Source organism: Heteronotia binoei, chromosome 13 (genome assembly GCF_032191835.1).
Source record: "Heteronotia binoei isolate CCM8104 ecotype False Entrance Well chromosome 13, APGP_CSIRO_Hbin_v1, whole genome shotgun sequence".
NCBI lineage: Eukaryota > Metazoa > Chordata > Lepidosauria > Squamata > Gekkonidae > Heteronotia > Heteronotia binoei.
The window spans coordinates 51192506-51212769 of NC_083235.1; the positions used below are offsets into that span (position 1 = coordinate 51192506).

The following is a 20264-nucleotide window of genomic DNA, read 5'->3' on the forward strand; positions in this document are numbered from 1 at the left end:
TTGTGTTTATTTCAGTGATTTGCTCTTCAGCTTTAACAAAATGACTGATTCTGTTTATGATTCTTGTGGAATTTCATGTTCTGCTAGAATGCAATTTTTTTGAGATTATGAGGGATTATTAAATTTTTATTCAACTAACTGTCCCCCCCATACTTTTAGCCTTAGTATCACAAAAATAAGAAATAAGTGTTTTCTGCTGCTCAAGATTTGTGAATAAAGGTATATAAGGAAAGGATTCTTGTGGAACAGAACCATCATAGGATTTAAAGATATATTTTTTAAAAAAGTTACAAAACTAAAAAATAACAAAGTGAAACACACACAAAAATCTTATGTACACATAGAGAAATACTTCTAATTTTACATTTTCCTCTGGTTTCATGTTAAACCTGCAAACAATAAAAGGTGTATAACTTTGAACAGTCTGCATAAGAGTTCTTTTCTCTTAATTGCTTGTCCATTGTAACATTAACACATTGAACCAGCATTTTCTGAGCCATGTCCCATTGAGAATATTACCTTCTGCTCCAGTGCTTTGATAGGAGTAATCCTGCAACCACTGTAAGATTACTTGCTAAGTATCCATATTCTCTTTCCAAATTTTCCTATATCTGTCCAAACAAAATCAGCACTGGATTATGTGGGACAAACATACCATATATTCATAAAGGGCCTTTTAGCCTGTGAACATCAACACAGGACTTCTTCAGAACCTAATAACTTTGAATTTAAAATTTGTTCATATGCACTTTGCATAATAATGGATGATGACAGTTGAGATGATGAGCTGCCTTTTATTGGAATGTCTTCATGGAACTTAAATCAAAATTTGGCTTCCTTTCCATGCCTCTTCATCCAAGTGTTGTGAGGTTTTCTACAGCAACCCTTCTTTTCATTGGCTCATTTTCCTCAACTCTTCATCTCCTCTGCACTCCCTATCTTCTGGTGCCCTACTTTCTCTACCTATCCGTCTCTCAGATTTGTGTTTTCCAGTTTGTTGTATTGTCTGTCTTTCTTCCACAAAGCTGCCTTCTTATTCTCAGCCCTAACTCTTGAGCTCTCTTCCTTTGCCTCACAGATACAAACAGACAAGCTGACAAGCTTCCTTCAATAGGGAAAATATTTGTGAACCATCACATCAGATCAGTCAACTGCTTCCAAAAGCCTCACCACCACCACAGCCACAAAAATCTTGTATCTGTCATGGAAATGGTTGGAATATTAGTAATAAGGGAATTTCATGGTATACTGACATCTAATATGATACCCTTAAAGTAATGTCTGCAGAGACAGAAACCCAGGGCTTGATATCCAGCCCATTCTTCCTTTGAGTCAGAGGACATCTTGGGTGTTTCCCTACATTCATCCAGGGAGGCAGGACTAAAACTTCTTCTTCCTCTTCCTGTGGTGGGAACGCCTGTCTCCTCAGTTTCTTTCCTGCTTTAAAAGGGAGAGCAGCTTTCTGGTTTAGTTCTAAACCTCTTTTACTTCTAAAGTGTATTTCTCTCCTGTTCCTTCCTCTTCCAGCCTTACTCACTTCCTTTCAACTCCACTTAAATTTCTATAGTGCTTTTAGTAGTCTATCACTTTAAATTTCTTTCCTCTCCCCCCCCCCCATTTTCGATCGGTGAGGGATTGGAGTTAGCGCGGCTCACTTTTTTTACTGTGTAGCCACAGAGGCACGAATGGAAGGCTTCCGAGACGATTTTTTTGGAAGACGTGCCAGTCCCCGACGCTTCCGACGGAGCTATGGGGGAGGAATCCTGTGCCGGCATGTCCTCTCAGCTTGCTTCGGCTCCCAGCAATGCTGCCTGTACAGGCAACTCACATCAGTGCGGTCAGAAGCGTTCAGGCTCCTCACTATCGGTGGCTGAGTCCCCGCACCCCCAGTGAGTTCCCAGAGATGGCGGCCATCTTGGAGGGAGTTTTTTCATGCGAAATGACAACGATCGCCGCCATGACTTCCAAGCCGCGGCTACAGCCCTGGGTGCCAACCTCCAGTTGGGGGACTGCAGTATGGATCAATCTGCAGTGGGGCAAGCCTCTTCAGCAAGCCTGATCCAGGATACATGGTCTGGTAATGTACATCCCCTTCAGGGGCCTTTTTCCAGAGAGTTCATGCATACGTTACAACAGACCATTAAAGCAGAGATTTTTAATGTTTGCTGCCCAGGGGACAGGGGATCTAGTTCAGTGGGGTTGAGAGCTCCCTCTCCTCCTCCCCCACCTCCCCAACTGGCTTACTAAGGCAGCCAGGAAGCAGGGCCAGGATTATAAAAATCTAGAGGACGAATCAGAGGACAACCCTTCTGATTCTGAGTCACAGTCTAGGGATGGTGAGGACTTTATCCCTGATGAAGAGGTGGAGGACGTTAGTGTCCCTGAACAGTCAGTCTGTTTCTTTAAAACGAATGACTATCAATTTTTGTTAACTAGAGTCATGGCAGCCCTAGCTCTTCAGGATTCCTCCTCTGAGGAGGATGCTTCAATGTCTTCTATTAACCCTAGGAATAAAGCCACTGGAGATACGGAGTATTTTCCCAGCTCACAAACATCAGCAAAGGTTTTTCCTTTTTCACAATTCTTTGAAAGGCAACTCAAGGCTGAGTGGGCAAAACCTAACTCAAATAGACAATTCCTGAGTTTCGTTAAAAAATTGTATGATTTGCCTCCTTTTGTAAATGAGATGCTGCAAGTCCTGGTGGTGGACGCACCTGTTGCAGCACTCCAATCTTCGGGGCTTGTTTCAGAGGACGGTCATGGTTCTCTCAGGGATAACAGGGACAGAAAAATAGATTTGGCACTTAATAGATCTTATGAAGCTGTTGCCATGGCAATCAAAGCTTGTGCTGCATCTTCCATTGTATCCAGAGCTGCTATAGCTTGGGCAAGGAGGTTAACTCAACTAATACCTGAAAATGATAAGAGGTTACTCGATGGTACCAACAGATTACTCAAAGCTGCAGAATTCTCTGCTGATGCGTCTCTTGATGCTTTCACATTCTGTTCCAGAGGTCTTTCTTCAGGAGCTGTGGCCAGAAGAGGGGTTTGGCTCAGAGCGTGGCAAGTGGACAATCACTCTAAACATATAGTGGTCTCCTATCCCTTCCAAGGTGAAAAGCTTTTCGGCAATGCATTAGGGAAGATCCTAGTTGAAACAAAGGACAAAAAGAAGGCCATGCCAAAAAATCTACGCCACTCTGACAAGAGAGGTTTTTCTTCTCAGCCCTTTCCGTCCTCCCATACGCTGGTAAGACCCAGACAGGACAACAGGAAATCTTCATGAAACCAACCTCATCAGTCCTTTTGGAAAGGTTTTCCCAACTCCAGATTCTATAGACAAAACTCTGATTGCTCAGACAAGCAGGATCGAGAATCCAAGTCCAACAAGGCGTGACCGGTCTTCAATCCTGGCGGGGGGTTGGCTACTACACTTTCAGCAAGCATGGACAGATTCCAGGGCAGACTGCTGGACTTTAGAAATCGTATCATGCGGTTATGCCATAGAATTCAAAAGACCCCCACCAGAATGTTTTGTGCCGTCAACTCTTCGTCTAGACGCCTCCAAAAGGTCTATCACAAACAAAGCTCTGAACCATTTTCTGGAAATTCAAGCCATAGAACATGCGCCCCCAAATCAACGAGATCAGGGTGTGTATTCAATATTCTTTACCGTTCCCAAAAAGAATGGAGATTGGAGGGTGATCCTTGACCTCAAGTTTTTGAACAAGTTCATACAACTTCATCACTTTTGGATGGAGAATCTCAAAACGATCATGGAAGCCTTGCAACCAGAGGACTTTCTAACTTCTCTGGACCTCACAGAAGCATACCTACACATTCCAGTCCTGACTTCTCACTGGCGCTTCCTCCATTTCTGTGTGGGTCATACCCATTATCAATTCAGAGCTCTTCCCTTCGTTCTGGCTACAGCCCAGCACGTTTTTATGAAGGTATTGGTGAATGTCATCTCAGACAACAAGGGGTCCACATTCATCTGTACTTAGATGATCTCTGATACGGTCCCCATCCAGAGAGAAAGACCATTTGGATGTTCAGTCTCCAGAAGCACGGCTTCCTCATCAATCTGGCCAAGTGTTCGGTGGTCCTGACACAGAGACTACAACATCTGGGCATGATAATAGACACTAAGAAAAACTCCCTCTTCCTCACCGAAGAAAAGATCCAGAAGACCAAATCCTTGGCAGAACTAGTCATCCAGAGTAGAGTCACTCCCTTATTGACTTTGGCCAAACTGATGGGGGTACTCATTTCAAACATCGAAGCTATTTAATGAGGCAGACTGCATACCAGGCCTTTGCAATCCTTGCTTCACCCCTTCCAACTTCAAATAACACAGAAGAGGAATACTTCAATCATGGTTTCTCTAACAGTCAAACAAAGCCTGAAGTGGTGGAACAAGGAGGTCAATCTGCACAAGGGGAAGATTTATTTTCTTCCCAGGAAGGTGCAGTTGTTTACAGACACCAGCTTATCAGGTTGGGGGCCCACCCTGGACAATGTACCGGCGCAGGGCCAATGGTCACAATCAGAAGCACTGCTTCCTATAAACGTATTGCAGCCGAGAGCTGTCCATCTAGCCTTAAGTCATTTCAATGCTCAGGTGAGAGATCAACATGTTCTAGTGAGAATGGACAATGTAGCAGCCAAAACTTACCCGAACCATCAGGGGGGCTCCCGGTCTTCAGCTCTTGCCAAAGAAGCAAGGACATTGTTCAATTGGGCGGAACATCACTTACTTTCTATTAGAGCAGAACACATCATGGGCATGAGCAATGTGCAAGCAGATTGCCTCAGCTGGACAATTATTCAGCCAGGGGAGTGGAAGCTAAAAAGATCTCTGTTCTCCCAGATAGCCAATCATTTTGGTTAGCCAATCCTGGATCTATTTGCATCTCCAGTCAACTTCCAGATACCCAAATTTTGCACGAGGTTCTTTTACCCAAAAGCTGTAGCAGTGGATGCTTTGTCAACAATTTGGCCTGAGGGCCTACTGTATGCGTTTCCTCCAATACCAGTGATAGCGAGGTTCCTTCTTCAGGTGCAGACTCAGGGCACACTGGTTCTGTTAGTGACTCCATGGTGGCCCCGGAGACCGTGGTTTTCAACCATTCAGAGATTGGCAACAGATCCACCACTACATCTGCAGATCACACCAGACATGCTGATACAGGGGCCCATTTGGCATCCCCATCCAGAATGGCTGCAATTGACCGTGTGGAAATTAAGTGGTCTACATTCCTGAAGTTGGGATATTCACATGAAATCATGGACACATTGTTGGCATCCAGAAAAAGTTCAACAATCAGGATCTACAATGCTACCTGGAAGGCTTTTCATAGGTGGTGCTGCAGGAAATCCAAGGATCCATTGCATCCATCAGTTCTTTCGGTGTTAGGATTCCTGCAGGATGGCCTACAGTCAGGTTTAAAGCCAGCGACGCTGAGAAGACAGGTGGCAGCATTAACGTCAGTTATCCATTTGGTGGATGACAGTGATTTTTCTAGATATCCTCACATACAGAGATTCTTGAGGGGAGCTACAAGTCCCCTCCACAGCTTCATAGATTTCCTATGTGGCGTCTACATATTGTGCTCATGGCTCTTACTAAGCCCCCATTTGAACCCATTCAGGACATTTCTCTAAAGTGGTTGCACTTGAAAACTATTTTCTTAATAGCCATCACTTCTGCAAGAAGGGTGTCAGAGGTTAACGTGCTTTCAGTTTAAAAAGATCTTAGTGTTTTTCATAGGGATAAAGTAGTGCTTCGTATGGATCCCACCTTCCAGCCCAAAGTTGCTTCCAAATGTCATAAATCCCAGGACTTTAACTTGCCATCATTCTGTCCAGACCCTAAACTTTGGATGTATGCAGATGCCTGAAGGCATTCTTAATTACGACTGAGTCAATCAGAAAGACGGATGCTATGTTTATTAACATTTTGCCCCCAAATGTGGGTCAAAAGATGTCACTCTCGGACAACAGCTATGCAATTAGACAGTGTATTTCAGAGGCTTATCGGGCCATGAAGATGGAGGTGCCCAAAGGAATCACCGCTCACTCCGTCAGAAGTGCGGCAATCAATGCAGTGTTTGACAGCCACACTTCAGTTGAAGAAGTTTGTAAAGCTGCAACATGGTCATCTATCTTGATATTTGTGCATCATTACAAAATAAACTCTTAGAGTTCAGCAGCAGCAGCATTTGGCAGAAAAGTATTACAGCATGTGTTGACAGAAGAGAGCAATGTCCCACCCAGTCATTAACCTACTGCTATAGGAGCACCCAAGATGTCCTCCGACTCAAAGGGAGAACTACCATTGGTACTTACCGTGAGAGGTCATTCTCCTTTGAGGATAGGAGGACATCTTGCCCACCTCTCTACATCGCTCTTATCTTTCCTAAGCCTTTCTGCCTCCTTTTCTTGTTCAGATATGCATTTCTATATGTTATGGTTACTCATGTACTGGTCATGGTTACTATGTCATGGTTACTCATGTACTCATCTACGGCTCCAAATCATGGGTTTTATACCGTCATCACCTGCGACTCCTTGAGCGCTTTCATCAGCGCTGCCTTCGCACCATCCTCAATCCACTGGAGTGACTTTGTGACCAACACTGAAGTCCTCAAGCGGGCAGAGGTTACAAGCATTGAGGCATTGCTGTTGAAGACGCAGCTGCGCTGGGCAGGGCATATCTCCAGGATGGAAAACCACCACCTTCCCAAGATTGCCCTGTATGGCGAACTTTCCATCGGCCATCGAAATAGAGGGGCACCAAAGAAGAGGTACAAGGACTCCTTGAAGAAATCCTTTGGTACCTGTTGCATTAACCATCACCAGTGGTCTGACCTAGCCTCAGATTGCAAAGCATGGAGGCATACCATCCACCAGGCTGTCTCTTCCTTTGAGAACGCACGCATAGCTGGTCTTGAGGACAAAAGGAGATTGAGGAAGAATCGTACTGCTACAGCACCAACCCCAAATCAGACTTTTCTCCGCAGCCTCTGTGGCCGGACCTGCCTGTCCCGCATTGGTCTTGTCAGCCACCAGCGAGCCTGCAGCAGACGTGGACTACTGCACCCTTCTTAAATCTTCGTTCGCAAAGTCAAGCCGAGAGAGGGGGGTTACTCATGTCAGTCTGTTGCTGTTCTTCTTGTTCTTCTGAGTAAGGTTGATGATTTAAACTGCTTCTCGGAGTTTCCCAAACTGAGGAGATGGGCGTTCCTGCCACAGGAAGAGGAAGAAGAAGTTTTAGTCCTGCCTCCCAAGATGTCCTCTTGTCCTCAGAGGAGAATGACCCCTCATGGTAAGTACCAATGGTTGATCTACACCCTGATTTTGTCAGTCTGCAAAATTATATGATTGTGATGTTGGCACAGTATAGTGCCATGAATAAGTCGGCTGTACAGCATCATTCCTCCCTGAAGGAGAATGCCCTGAACCAGTGAAGGAGAATGGGTGAAGAATTTGTATATATGAACTGAGCAAGCTTCTCTCTTCTTCCTCTTCTTACTTAGAAACCAGTTATCATTGCCCAGAACCTGCGCAAGGAATACAGAAGCAGAAAGGCTTGTTCCTGTTGCAAGAAGAACAATGAGAAAAGGAAAGTAGCCACCAGAAATGTCTCTTTTTGTGTTAAAAAAGGTTAGCTGAAACAAGTTTTTACTGTATTATAACTAGGACTTGGGGAGGGGCGGTCATTTTTACTTCTTATTTATTTCCAGAAATATTTGATGTGTCGTGAAAACATTTGTTCGCTAATTTGTAGTCTCTGTTCAGAAATTGATCTTTTGCCTGTGCAGAGCTTCTATTCAGAAACTTCATATTCTGGCTTTAGCACCTGCGTCCTGAGGTAAACCCAACAGTTTTCAGGGGCAGGGTTCTGCACAGTAGCTGGAGCCTGAGTCTGGCCTTCAGAGCAGTTCTGAGGTCAAGGTCACAACTGAGGTTTAGCTGAGTCTGGGTTCACAAAGAGAGAAGAAGCACACAAGCAAAGCAAACTGACTGAACCATCTTAGTCCAAGAGTTAATTACCCTGAAATGGAAGAAACCCATTTTGTTCCTGAACTTCATTGTCAGGGCTTGATTGAGTCTCAGTTCTCTGATGCTCAAGCAGTAATCTGGCTTGGTAGCTAGAATATAGCAGTCAATTCCAGACTGGAAAATTCTTGAAGATTTGGAGGGGTGGAGCCTGGGGAAGGCAAGGTTTGGGCAGTGTGTAGTACAATGCCATAGAGTACACCCTCCAAAGCAGTCATTTTTTCCAGAACTAATCTCTGTTGTCTAGAGATCATTTGTAACTGCTTACTACTGGATCATGTAACTCGAACTGCTGGATCATGGGCTGCCAACTTGGCTGTTCTCCACTGATGAGCTGGCTTCTTACTGGCCTTCCATCTCTACTAATCTTGTTGAAGGGGGACCTATGGGACTGCTGGTCTGGGATCTGCTCCTTCAATGCAGGGGGATGGTTGCCTCAGATTGACATGTTGACAGCATTACCTTGAGCTGAGGCTTCAGGGACAGGCTCTTTGATTAAGGTCTTAAGATCCAGGAGCTCTGAATATGTGGGGAGTTCACTGGTGCAAGGTGTCCAAGTTTGGCCCAGGGGAGGTCCTGGCATTTGTATAGTCAGCTTTTAGGTGTGAAAGTCCTTTTTCCTCTCAAAGATGTAGTTGTGCTGTGCATTCCTACAGTGAAGGAACTACACTTCCATTCTCAGTCTGGGGAGAAACTTTTGACTGATGGTGACAATTGGTGTCTCTTGTGCCTAGAGACATGTACTCACAAATATACCAAGCAAGCAAAGGACAACTGATCTACGAGGCTGTGCACCACCTTTTGGGGAAATGCCAACTCAGGTTCCAAAGTTCTAGCCAGTGGGGCAAGTTTGCTGAGGAAAACATCAGGTGTGGTGACTTGGTCTCAGTGCCTACAACTGCCACCCTGACCTGTCATTCCTGAACTCCTCAACACTGAACCATCAAAAGCAGGGGGGGGGGGAACCATCCTGCCTCTCAACAACAAGCCTTTATTGGCATAAAACAGATTTAGCAGTACAAATAACAATGTAAGTAATATAAAATCCTGGAAAATAGAGTACGCAGGGGAGCTAATGTACATAAAATGAGTAAAATATATGTAATTTCAACATAATTAAATGAATAAAACAAATAAGATATGGTCATTCCAGAGCGAGTCTCTGTCGGATTTCCATGGCCTGTTGATGAAATTCGGCAACCATTAAAGTTAACTCAGAGCAAGTGTCATTTAAAAGTCTGTAGACTTTGCCTGAATCAGCACAGCTCAACATATATGCTAAAATATCTTTCAGTACTGAGTCAGTGAAAAGAGAAGCCCAGAAATTTCAGGCTTGGTCATCTGTTGCAGTGAAGAAAAAAGCATAAACAAATGCATCAACTGTGAATGCAAAAGCTTTCTCTGCCTCACCAACCCCAGTCACTCCCAGAACTAGATCAGATCCTGGAAGTCATCCAGAATATCATTCTGTTTCGGGAACTCTGTCAGCCAAGAAGTACCCTATGACAGACCCATGCTTCTTTACTGTGAAGCAGATTTTCCTGCCAAAACAGTGTTCCCCACTCTGACTGAGCAGCCCCTTGGTAGCATATGTTAATAAAAGAATTTCTGCATGTTCCAGCCTGCGACAGAGAAGTTATTTGGCTTTTGCCCGGGCCAGAGATTTCTTGCAGCTTAGCAGGCACCCTCTTGTAATTCCCTTTGTAAATGGCACTCGACACAAGTAAAGATCAAACAGGGGTGATGATTTTATTGAAGCGGCACAATTGGATTAGAAAAAGGCAGGGGATGAGAAATTTTGTTGGTTGTACAAATTATAATATTTTTAACAGGCAACAGAATATAGTTGAAGCTTATTTTCTTAGGGCCTCAGTTCTTAACTGTGAGAAGTTTCTTTGTCTTGTTCTGGAGACGGTCAATAAATGGAATTCAGCTATGGCTGATGCTCGGACTTTAAGTTATAGTTTCTGAACGTTTCCTCAAATGTGAGGAAATAAGGGCAAGGGGTTGTGCCCCTTCACTTCCCAAGTGAACTTGTCTGTTTCCCTCAGACTGGCATACACACTCCTCCTGGCTGGCTACTACGAAGCCAAAGTCCAAATGACACTGAGTTACCAATGTTCCCTCTAAGCTGCAGAGTCTTGTGAGCAAAATTTCTACTTTGTGAGCTACTGGCATTAAAGTTATGAGCTACTGCGTAAATTATTGTGCTCTGGGGTCATATTTCCTGAGCTAAGACAAAAATCTGTGAGCTGGTAGCTAAAAATCACACTAACTCAGCTTAGAGGGAACACTGACTCTTTTCCCCAGCACCCAGCTGCTCTTAAAGTTATCCTCAGCTGATGTTGACTAATCAGAGAGAAGGGGGTGAGGCATTAACCCCTAATATTCCAATTCTCTGCTTTTGATGTACTAAGCATCCTGGTTTCGGAGGTCAGTTAATTACATACCCCTCTCCAGACACCCAACTTTTTGGAACTTTTCTGAAGAAACAGGTGGAGGGCTTTCTACCACCCCCTACCTGGCTATACATACACCACCACCAGTATTGCCATGAGAGAATCTCCCTCCTATTCTTACTACTGAAGCTCTTCCAGATTTAAATCACCAGTTCTTGAATGCAGTCTCTTTGATTCATTTATGAATTCCAACGGATTTCACCAAGATACTCTCCTTTCTTGGGGTTAAGAAAGATGTTTGAAGTAATATTTCACTGCATCGTATTTGAAGTGCTCTGTGCATCCTCCTGCACCCTTGAAATAGCCCCATGCATCCTTGACTCTGTGCTCAGTGCCTTGCCAATCAGTACCCTCAGTCAGTGTCCCAATTACTGATAATCTCCTTTGCACTTAATATTGCAACCCTTAGCCCTGATGGTTATGCATCTACTGATTCTAACACAACTTGTAGCCATGGTTCTTTATACACAGCTCCCTTCCACTCAGCTGCTTCCTTCACAGTCAATTTTACCTCAGTCTTGACATGACACTTCAGCATTATTGCTGCACTGGAAAGCGGGAAATCCTGCTAACACATTGGACTCCTCTTGGATACTTCATCAGGCTTGTCAGTGACCAGTGCTCAGGCTCTGTCCACTGCTAAAGATTTGAGGCTTTGCTCATAACTGTAGATTCATACGGCCACCTCTTTCAGGGTGCATATGAAACATCATCTCCAGAGATTGAGGACAAAGTCCTTTGGACCTTGAGATCCCACTTCTCATACATCTAAAGCATTCTCAATGATACCAGCCCTTTTAAGGTTTTAACAGTTTTAAATGTTTTAATTGTTTATATATTCAAATATTTGTTTAACTTTATGTTTGACTAATTGTTGGGAGCCTCCCTGAGCCACTTGTGGGAAGGGCGGGATACAAATCATAAATAAATAAATAAATAAATAAATAAGCTGGTGAGTGTCATGAGGAAAAGCATTCTGTCACACCAAATTCAGAAATGAGATTAATAGGAGGAATGTGATATTTTCTTGGCCATCTTCCTCTCTAATTCACTCAGGGCAAAGGGAGATGAGCATCCAGTTCTGTTCCCACTGATATAGAAGGCAAGGCACTGGATGTCATAGGAAGAAAAGTGGCCATCTGACCTGTGTGGCCAAATATCAGCATTTTCTTTGAGACAAAATATTCCCTGCTCTGGACCAGGCTTGGGAATGCTTCCTCCTTCCCACAAGCCCTGTCCTTCTGCTTGAAGTGGAAACCTTACTAAGGCAAGATGCAATAGAAGCAATACCATCATCTCATAGGTAGATCCAAGTGAGTAGCTGTGTTGGTCAGAAGCAATGTGACTAACTTTGTCAATAGCACCTTTAAGACCAAGGAAGTTTTATTCAGGCTGTGAGCTTTCACGCGCATGCACATTTGTCAAACAGTATGGAATCCAACTTGCCTAGCCATATTTGCTGTTCAACCTTGCCTAGCCTGGCAGAGGTTGAACAGCAAATTAGCATACAAGTATACAATGTAATGAAATGTTTCAACAGATGCAAACAGAAATAGCAAACTGAGTTTATAAGGTTATTATAATTTAGATTCAATTCCAGGAGAAATTGATTAGATTAGATTCAATTCCAGGAGAAATTGATTAGATTAGATTCAATTCCAGGAGAAAACAGGCCAATGTTTCAGTGTCTCAGAGTATAAAGAACCTTCAGAGTGATTATATGACCCTGTTGTCATGTCCCTTCTCAAGTGTGGAGGTAACTGATAGTATCTTTTTCTTAACTGTGGTGTTGGTGTTATCTCCTCTGTTTCCAGACCAGAAAAGTGCATTCCAAAATACCTTTCTGATTCATTGCATCACAATTACAATCAGTATTCTGCTATTTCAAATAAGAAATACACTAAAATAAGAGGATGTATAGTCTTTCTTGGTGGGAATACAGATATAAGGACTGAATGAGTTTATTATATGTAGTGAGATTTTTTTTAAAAAATGTCCCTGTTGAGCCCTGGAGAGGTGTTTGTTCCAGGTGTTGTAATAATTTGTAATTCAGCAATTTCTCTTTCTATTCAGTTCTTGAAGTTCCTTTGTAGTAAAACAGCTACTTTGAGGTCACCCATTGAATGTTCTGGGAGGCTGAAATGCTGATTTACTGCAAAGGAATTTCAAGAATAGAATCACTGAAGCATCTGATTTAATCCTCAGAATACGATATCTGTTTAGGCTTGCCAATCCCCAGGTCCCAGCGGTGGTTCTTCCGCTTTCCCAGGCTCCTTCCCACCCCCAGTCAGCTGGCCAGTGGGGGGAAGCCCTGCCCCCAGAGGACCATGTGCCTTTCCACCTCCGGAAGCTTCAGTCTTCTATTGAAAGGCTTCCTCTTGGGATGGTGTGTCTGTGTTACTTTGAAGAAGTTGGCAGCAACTCGTGAGTAGAGAGGCCAATCCCTTGCTTCAGAGTCACCAGAAAGGGGGGGGGGGAGGGAGGGAAATGTCTACTGAGTACTTAATTATTCCCTATGTGGAGATCGATTCTCATAGGGTATAATAGGGAATTGATCTGGAGGTTTCAGGGGCTCTGCGAGAGCTGTTTTTTGAAATAGAGGCACCAAATTTTCCATATAGTATCTAGTGCCTCTCCCCAAAGTTCCTCCCAAGTTTCCAAACGATTGGACCAGGGGGTCCAATTCTATGAGCCGCAAAAAAAGGTGCCCCTATCCTTCATTATTTCCTATGGAAGGAAGGCATTTAAAAAGGTGTGCTGTCCCTTTAAATGTGATAGCCAGAACTCCCTTGGAGTTCAATTATGCTTGTCACACCCTTGTTTTTGGCTCTGCCCCAATTTCTCCTGGCTCCACCCCCAAAGTCCCCAGATATTTCTTGAATTGGACTTGGCAACCCCTGTACCTGTTACAAATATTGCCAGCACTGTTTTAATCCTTTTCTTTTGTACTTATGCAGGTATGCTTGGATTTAGTGTACCACAGTTCTTACTTTAAAAATGTATGTATGTTTGTTTTAGGAGAAGTTTGGGGGCTACTGGGTCCCAATGGGGCTGGTAAAAGTACAACAATTAGTATGATAACAGGAGACACAGAACTAACTGCTGGACAGGTACTGTTGGCTTCTTATAATACAAATGAAAGTAATATTCATATTATTTACTCTTCAGTCTCTGTCAAACATCACAGCATACATTTGCCTAGCACCCCAAATACATTTTAACCTCTGTTAGCTCTAGATTCACTCTCAATCTATAGCCTTTCTTCTCATCCTTCCATTTCCCCCCATACTTCTTAGATAATGGCTCTTTCCAAAAGGTTTAGATAACAGACAGGCTATTAGGGGCCATGCAGCAGACCCAGCTGAGATTAAAGCCAATGAAGATGATGTTTCTGTACCTGAGTCATGGGGTTTGAGGATGGGAATCCAGCTCTCAATGCTTGGTGGGGCATCACTGACCTGAGCACCAAGTGTAAAGAGCCCTGGGGTGATCCTGGATGTCTCTCTTTTGATGAAAGCCCAGGTCATCAGGTTGGACTTTTATCATCTGCGGCTGGTCAGGCAACTGGTTCCCTATCTCACCTCCCAGGATTTAGCAACAGTGATCCATGCAACTTCCAGGGCAGATAACTGTAATTTGCTCTACGCAGGGCTGCCCTTGAACCTGACCTGGAAACTGCAGCTAGTACAGATTGCAGCAGTGCACCTGCTGACAGCGATGTCTGTGCGGGCACACATTCAGCCAGTGCTATGCCAACTGCATTGGCTGTCAACTGAGTACAGGATCTGACTGACCTTTAAAGCCCTATTTGACCTGGGACCAGAATACCTATAAGACTGTCTCTCCCCATATATGCCCCGGAAAGCCTTGTAGGCTTCTCAGTCCCCAGGTCCCAGTGGGGGATGCCCCAGTTTTACAGGTTTCCCTCCCACCCCCAGCCAGCTGGCCGGCAGGGGAAGTCCCACTTTCACAACCACCATGCACCTCTAGATCTCGGGCAGCTTTAGAAACCTGAAAACAGGTCTGTTTCGAAATGTGTGCGTGTTGAGTGCCTTTAAAGTTGAGCAGGAAGCAGGAAGTACTTCATGGGGAAGGGTCAGCAGTTCAATCCCTCCGTTTGTTTTGCTATCGTTTCCGAACAAGTAAGAGAGAGTGTGTGTGTGTGAGAGCGAGCAGCGTGGCCCCTGCTCTTTTCAGATGTCATTGTGGAGGAACCAGACCCAGTAAGTGTGTGTGTGTGAGAGAGTGAGATGTCTACTGGGCATTCCATTATTCCCTATGGAGAATGATTCCCGTAGGGAATAATGGGGAATTGACCCATGGGTATCGGGGGCTGAATTTTGAGGTAGAGGCACCAAACTTTCAGTATAGCATCTAGTGCCTCTCCCCAAAATACCTCCCAAGTTTCAAAAAGATTGGACCAGGGGGTCCAATTCTATGAGCCCCAAAAGAAGGTGCCCCTATCCTTCATCATTTCCTATGGAAGGAAGGCATTTAAAAAGGTGTGCTGTCCCTTTAAATGTGATAGCCAGAACTCCCTTGGAGTTCAATTATGCTTGTCACACCCTTGCTCCTGGCTCCACCCCGATGTCTCCTGGCTCCACCCCCAAAGTCCCCAGATATTTCTTGGACTTGTAAAATGGAGCTGTTTTGCCAGGCCTTTGGCTGATGCAGTGGATGTTCAATTCATCTTGGCACCCCTGCCCACAAAAATATATTATCTGATTAATACCTTGCAGTGAGGCTTTATGGATTGCTCTGGAGTTATTGTACTGTTTTGCTCTGGAGTTATTGTACTGTTTGCCGCCATCTTGTCCTGATTGCTCTGATTGTTTTTAAATCTGATTCTTATTACATGTTATTTATTTATTTATATTTTATTGTTGTAAGTCACCCTGAGCCCATTTTTAGGACAGGGCAGGATATAAGCCTAATAAAATAAACAAACAAATATAATACTTGTCAGTCCCTATCCAACCAAAATGAATTAAATAAATAGAAAAGCAGTCATATAGTAAGATTTAATCAACATAGATTATTTTATCAGCAGAGTTCAGAATTTCATAATGCTTGTTGTGAAATTCACCTGCACAATAACTCTTTACTTTAGTGGTTGGGATACTGATTGCTACCTTGTACATTGCAATGGTGTTAGCCTAGGCCTCCCCATTTTGCTAGGACTTCATAGTGCTGCTACAGATTTCCCCAATTATTTGTCCTATATTTGGTTTATTACATATGTCCCCTGTGCAGTCTTTGAAATTTTAACAGTTGCATTTATGGTGAACAAGTTTAAAGAAGATCATAACCCCAAGTATTTTGAACAGGTGCTGATAAAAAAGGACAGTGCAGTTATATCACATGCAACAGGGTTTCTTGGCTACTGTCCTCAGGAGAATGCCCTTTGGTCCAACCTGTCCATGAAAGAACATCTGGAGATTTATGCTGCTGTGAAAGGGATAAGGAAAGATGATGCTGCAGCTGCTATCCATAGGTATGAGGAGTGAAAGGTCCTGCTTAGATAATTCATGAGAGTGTTATGGGATACTGCGAATGAAATCTCTTATTTCCCTTTTCCAAATTTGCTAGGTTAGGAAAACCAGTTATTGTGAATTTTGACATTTCAGGAAGTGGGAGAGACAATCAATAGATGTTCTTACATATTTGAACATTAGCCATAATGCCTTTTCCATTTGGATTGTAATCTAACATAAAATAGGAAAATTTAGAAAACAGTGGGAGGATTTTTCATTCTCCCAAGGCAGTCTGTTGCTGACATCAAAGTCATAATTCTTCAACAAAATTCTTCAGTTGAAAGGGATATGCCAGCATAAGGTTTATGAATTAGAATTTATCAGTAGCATAGCATTAACTGAGCAAGGCATTTCTCATACATTAAAGCGTTAGTTTAGCAATACTAAGGATAATGAACTGTAGTTATCATGATTATCTTTATGCTCATACTGAACACATTTTACAGTGAAATATGCCTGCCCTCTTGCATTTCATGCCCATTTTGACATCACTATTGACTTTTTTGTGCGTAAGCATGTATAACCATAGCCAACTAAGGATATATTTCAAGCATTTGATGAAAGTGGGCTCTAGTCTGTGAAAAGCTGTGCTACAATAAATGTGTTCATTTTTAAGATGCCGTAAGATATCTTTTTTATTTCTGTGGCAACTGACTAACAGGATTACCTCTTTGGAGTTTGCGACCAAGCTTAATGAAGCATTTCTGATTTTTTAAAAATATTTCTTTCTTTTCTATTACGGTTCATTCTATCCAGAGGTCCTGAACAGCCACTGAGAACTCATGTTTAAATGACAAATGGTAGGGGTTTTTTTGAGCAGGAACGGACAGGAACACAGTTCCAGCTGCCTTGGCATCAGGGGTGTGGCCTAATAGGCAATGAGTCCCTGCAGGGCCTTTTCTACAACAAAAGCCCTGACTAATGGAATAGAGTTGCTACACAGAGTCAGGCAGTGGCAAACCACTTCTGTTCTTGCCTTGAGAACGATGAGGTTGCCATGTCAGTTGCAACTTAATAATAATAATAATAATAATAGTAGTAGTAGTAGTAGTTATTGAAAGTATGGACGATGCTGCCTTGGAAAGGGGAACAAGCTAACTGGTCCTGCATAGGAGGAAAGAATTAGGGCAAAACTATATGTTATGTTTTTGGAATGCTGTATTTTTTTTCATTCTCATGTGAAAGAGATCAGTTTTAGTTGAATAAACCATATGTTGTTCTTTTTTTTCAGAATTGCACAAGCTCTTGAACTTCAAGAGCATTTGAAAAAGGCGAGCAAGACACTAGCTGCTGGATTAAGCAGGAAAGTATGTTTCATTAATGTTGAACTCATGGGTCAATACTTAATGTGAACTGCTCTTGAATTACGCTAATATTACTACCATTCATGCCTTGTATTTATTATTTTTTATTTACTTTAGTTCTAATATGTCTTTCTCCCCAGTGAGAACCCAAAGCAGCTTTCACTTGTGATGTACATATCAGTATGTGTGCATGTACATTAGCCCTCACAAACTAGTTTCCATTCTCCCCATCAAAGTGTGTATGGGAGGGGCCTCAAAATTCTAGTCCTCTCTCTGTGCGGTTGAAGCTTCAAATGTGTGTAAATAGGGCTGCCAATCCTCAGGTGGGGGCAGGGGATCCCCCAGTTTGGAGGTCCTACCCCCACTTCAGGGTCATCAGAAAGCAGGGTGGGGGAGGGAAATGTCTGCTGGACACTATTATTCCCTGTGGAGACCATTATACCATAGGGTATAATGGAAAATTGATCCATGGGTATCTGGGGCTCTGCTGGGGGCTGTTTTTTTTATATAGAGACACCAAATTTTCAGCATGTCATCCAGTGCCTCTCTCCAAAATACCCTCCAAGTTTAAAAAATATTGGCTAGGGGATCCAATTCTATGAGCCCCAAAAGAAGGTGCCCCTATCCTTCATTATTTCCAATGGAAGGAAGGCATTTAAAAGGTGTGCGATTCCTTGACATATGATGGCCAGAACTCCCTTTTGGAGTTCAATTATGTTTGTCACAACATGACTCCACCCCCAAAGTCTCCAGATATTTCTTTAAATGGACTTCGCAACCCTATGTGCAAAGCATTAAAGAAGCCTGTTGCTGAAGTTGCAGGAGTTTCCTGCATTGTATAGTAACTAGATTTGTAAACTTAATCCTACATGCCGGACCCCAGAGGATACTACACTCCTCTCCTTTATCTTCACAACAATCCCATGAGTTAGATTAGGCTGGGAATGTGTAACCAATCTTTGTTAAGATTAACCAATCTTTGTTAAGATTGGTGTGTTTCAGCTTGTTCTCACCCATTTCTGGGGCCTCTCCATCTGGGCTGTCACTGAAGATACAGTCTGTTCAGGATTATGCTATCTCCTGCTGAAAGATAAAATCTATTTTATTCCATTTTAGTTATGCTTTGCTCTAAGTGTGCTGGGTAATCCAACTGTGATGCTATTAGATGAACCAACTACAGGAATGGATCCCAGAGGAAAACGTCAGGTGTGGTGAGTATTTAGATTTGGCTTTGTAAATTTATTTTTATTTATTTATTTATCATTTCATGTTCTATCCTGGTCTCTCTGTGAGTGGACTCAGGGCAGGTAACAACAAATAAAAAACCAGTCATCATATAATTATAAACACAATAACACAGATTAAAACAGTTAAAAGCAGAAATAATTGTCATTGTATAGCTCCACAACTGGAGTAAATAAGATGGAGCCAGATAAGATCTATAACATCAGTGCTCCACATAGGCAAATGGGTGGTTACAGCAGGGAGGCCAGCTATAACCACCCATTTGCCCACCCCCTAGAAAGCCTCATGGAACAGCTCCATTTTATAGGCCCTGTGGAATTGCAACTCCACAGTGCCCTGATCTCAAGTGGGAACGTGTTCCATGAGGCAGGGGTGATAAGTCCGCATTCTTTCATCTTAGGCGGGCGAGGCAGTTGGCCCCTTTCCTGGAGCATGACGATCTGGCAACGGTGATCCACGCAACTGTCACCTCGAGGTTGGACTACTGTAATGCCCTCTACATGGGGCTGCCCCTGTGCCGAACCCAGAAGTTGCAGCTAGTGCAGAATGCCGCTGCCCGGCTGCTATTAGGGCTTCCTAGATGGGAGCACATCCAGCTGGGGCTCTGGGGACTGCACTGGCTGCCAATAATATACCAAGTTTGGTACAAGGTGCTGGTTATTACCTTTAAAGCCCTATATGGCCTAGGACCTGCCTACCTCAGAGACCATCTCTACCCATATGTTCCCCAGAGAGTGCTGAGATCCAGTTCTCAAAACCTGCTTGCAATCCCCGGGCCAAAGGAGGCCCGACTTAAGTTGACCAGAAACAGGGTCTTTTCAATCACAGCCCCTTGCTGGTGGAACCAGCTACCAGAAGAGGTGAGGGCCCTGCGGGACCTTGGGCAGCTCCGCAGGGCCTGTAAGACAGTCCTCTTCCGGTTGGCATACAACTGATCGGTACTTGAAAATTTCAAATAGAAGGCTGTAGTATGGTACTTCGGTAAATGGCTTTGTTTTACTGTTTTACTGTTTTTACTGGTTTATTGTTTAAATGTTGTAAATTGATGTATTTTAAAACTTAATCCTATGTTAGAACTTTTGTGTCGTGAGCCGCCCTGAGCCGCTATGGAGGAAGGGTGGGATATAAACTAAATAAAAAAAATAGCAAAAGTCCTGGCACTGGTTGAGGCTAAGTGGATGTCCTTTGGGGCAGGGATAACTAGTAGGTACAAGGCTCATTGGCTGCATATGTGCCTGCATGGGTGTACAGTGCCGGATTGAACCCTGTGGAGGCCCCTAGGCAGTCGAAATCTCTGAGGCCCACTTGCAGATTATCTTATAGTTGGAATGCCCACCCTGCCACCTGCGGCCCCCACTGAAGCCTGCAGGCACCTTCTCAAAAGCTCCTTTGACAAAGCTGTGGGAGAGAGGCAGTGAGAGGCAAACTTGATGATGATGCCAGCAGCAGCCGCACCAGGCAAGTCGGGCAAAAAGTGGCTCAGTTGCTGGCTGCGCATGCAGGCTGGAGGGCTGCAAGCAAGGGGAAAATGGGGGTGGGGGAGCTGGCCCAGGGCCCCTAAAGGCATGGGGGCCCATAGGCCAGTGCCTACTTGGTCTAATTGTTAATTTGGCCCCGGTGCATAGCACCTATAGTGCATACCACACCATTAACACTAA

The 20264-nt window shown here is 43.7% G+C and overlaps 1 protein-coding gene across 1 annotated transcript in view; it reads left to right on the forward strand.

Moving 5' to 3' along the window:
* The window catches only part of LOC132581053 (ABC-type organic anion transporter ABCA8-like), a 135133-nt gene that overhangs the window by 95961 nt on the left and 18908 nt on the right, over window positions 1–20264 (forward strand). Inside the window, exons 28-32 of the mRNA XM_060252091.1 lie at window positions 7542–7668; window positions 13542–13633; window positions 15851–16017; window positions 17289–17364; window positions 18478–18572. Of these exons, the coding sequence (XP_060108074.1) occupies window positions 7542–7668; window positions 13542–13633; window positions 15851–16017; window positions 17289–17364; window positions 18478–18572 (557 nt within the window). The remainder of the gene's footprint in view (window positions 1–7541; window positions 7669–13541; window positions 13634–15850; window positions 16018–17288; window positions 17365–18477; window positions 18573–20264) is intronic.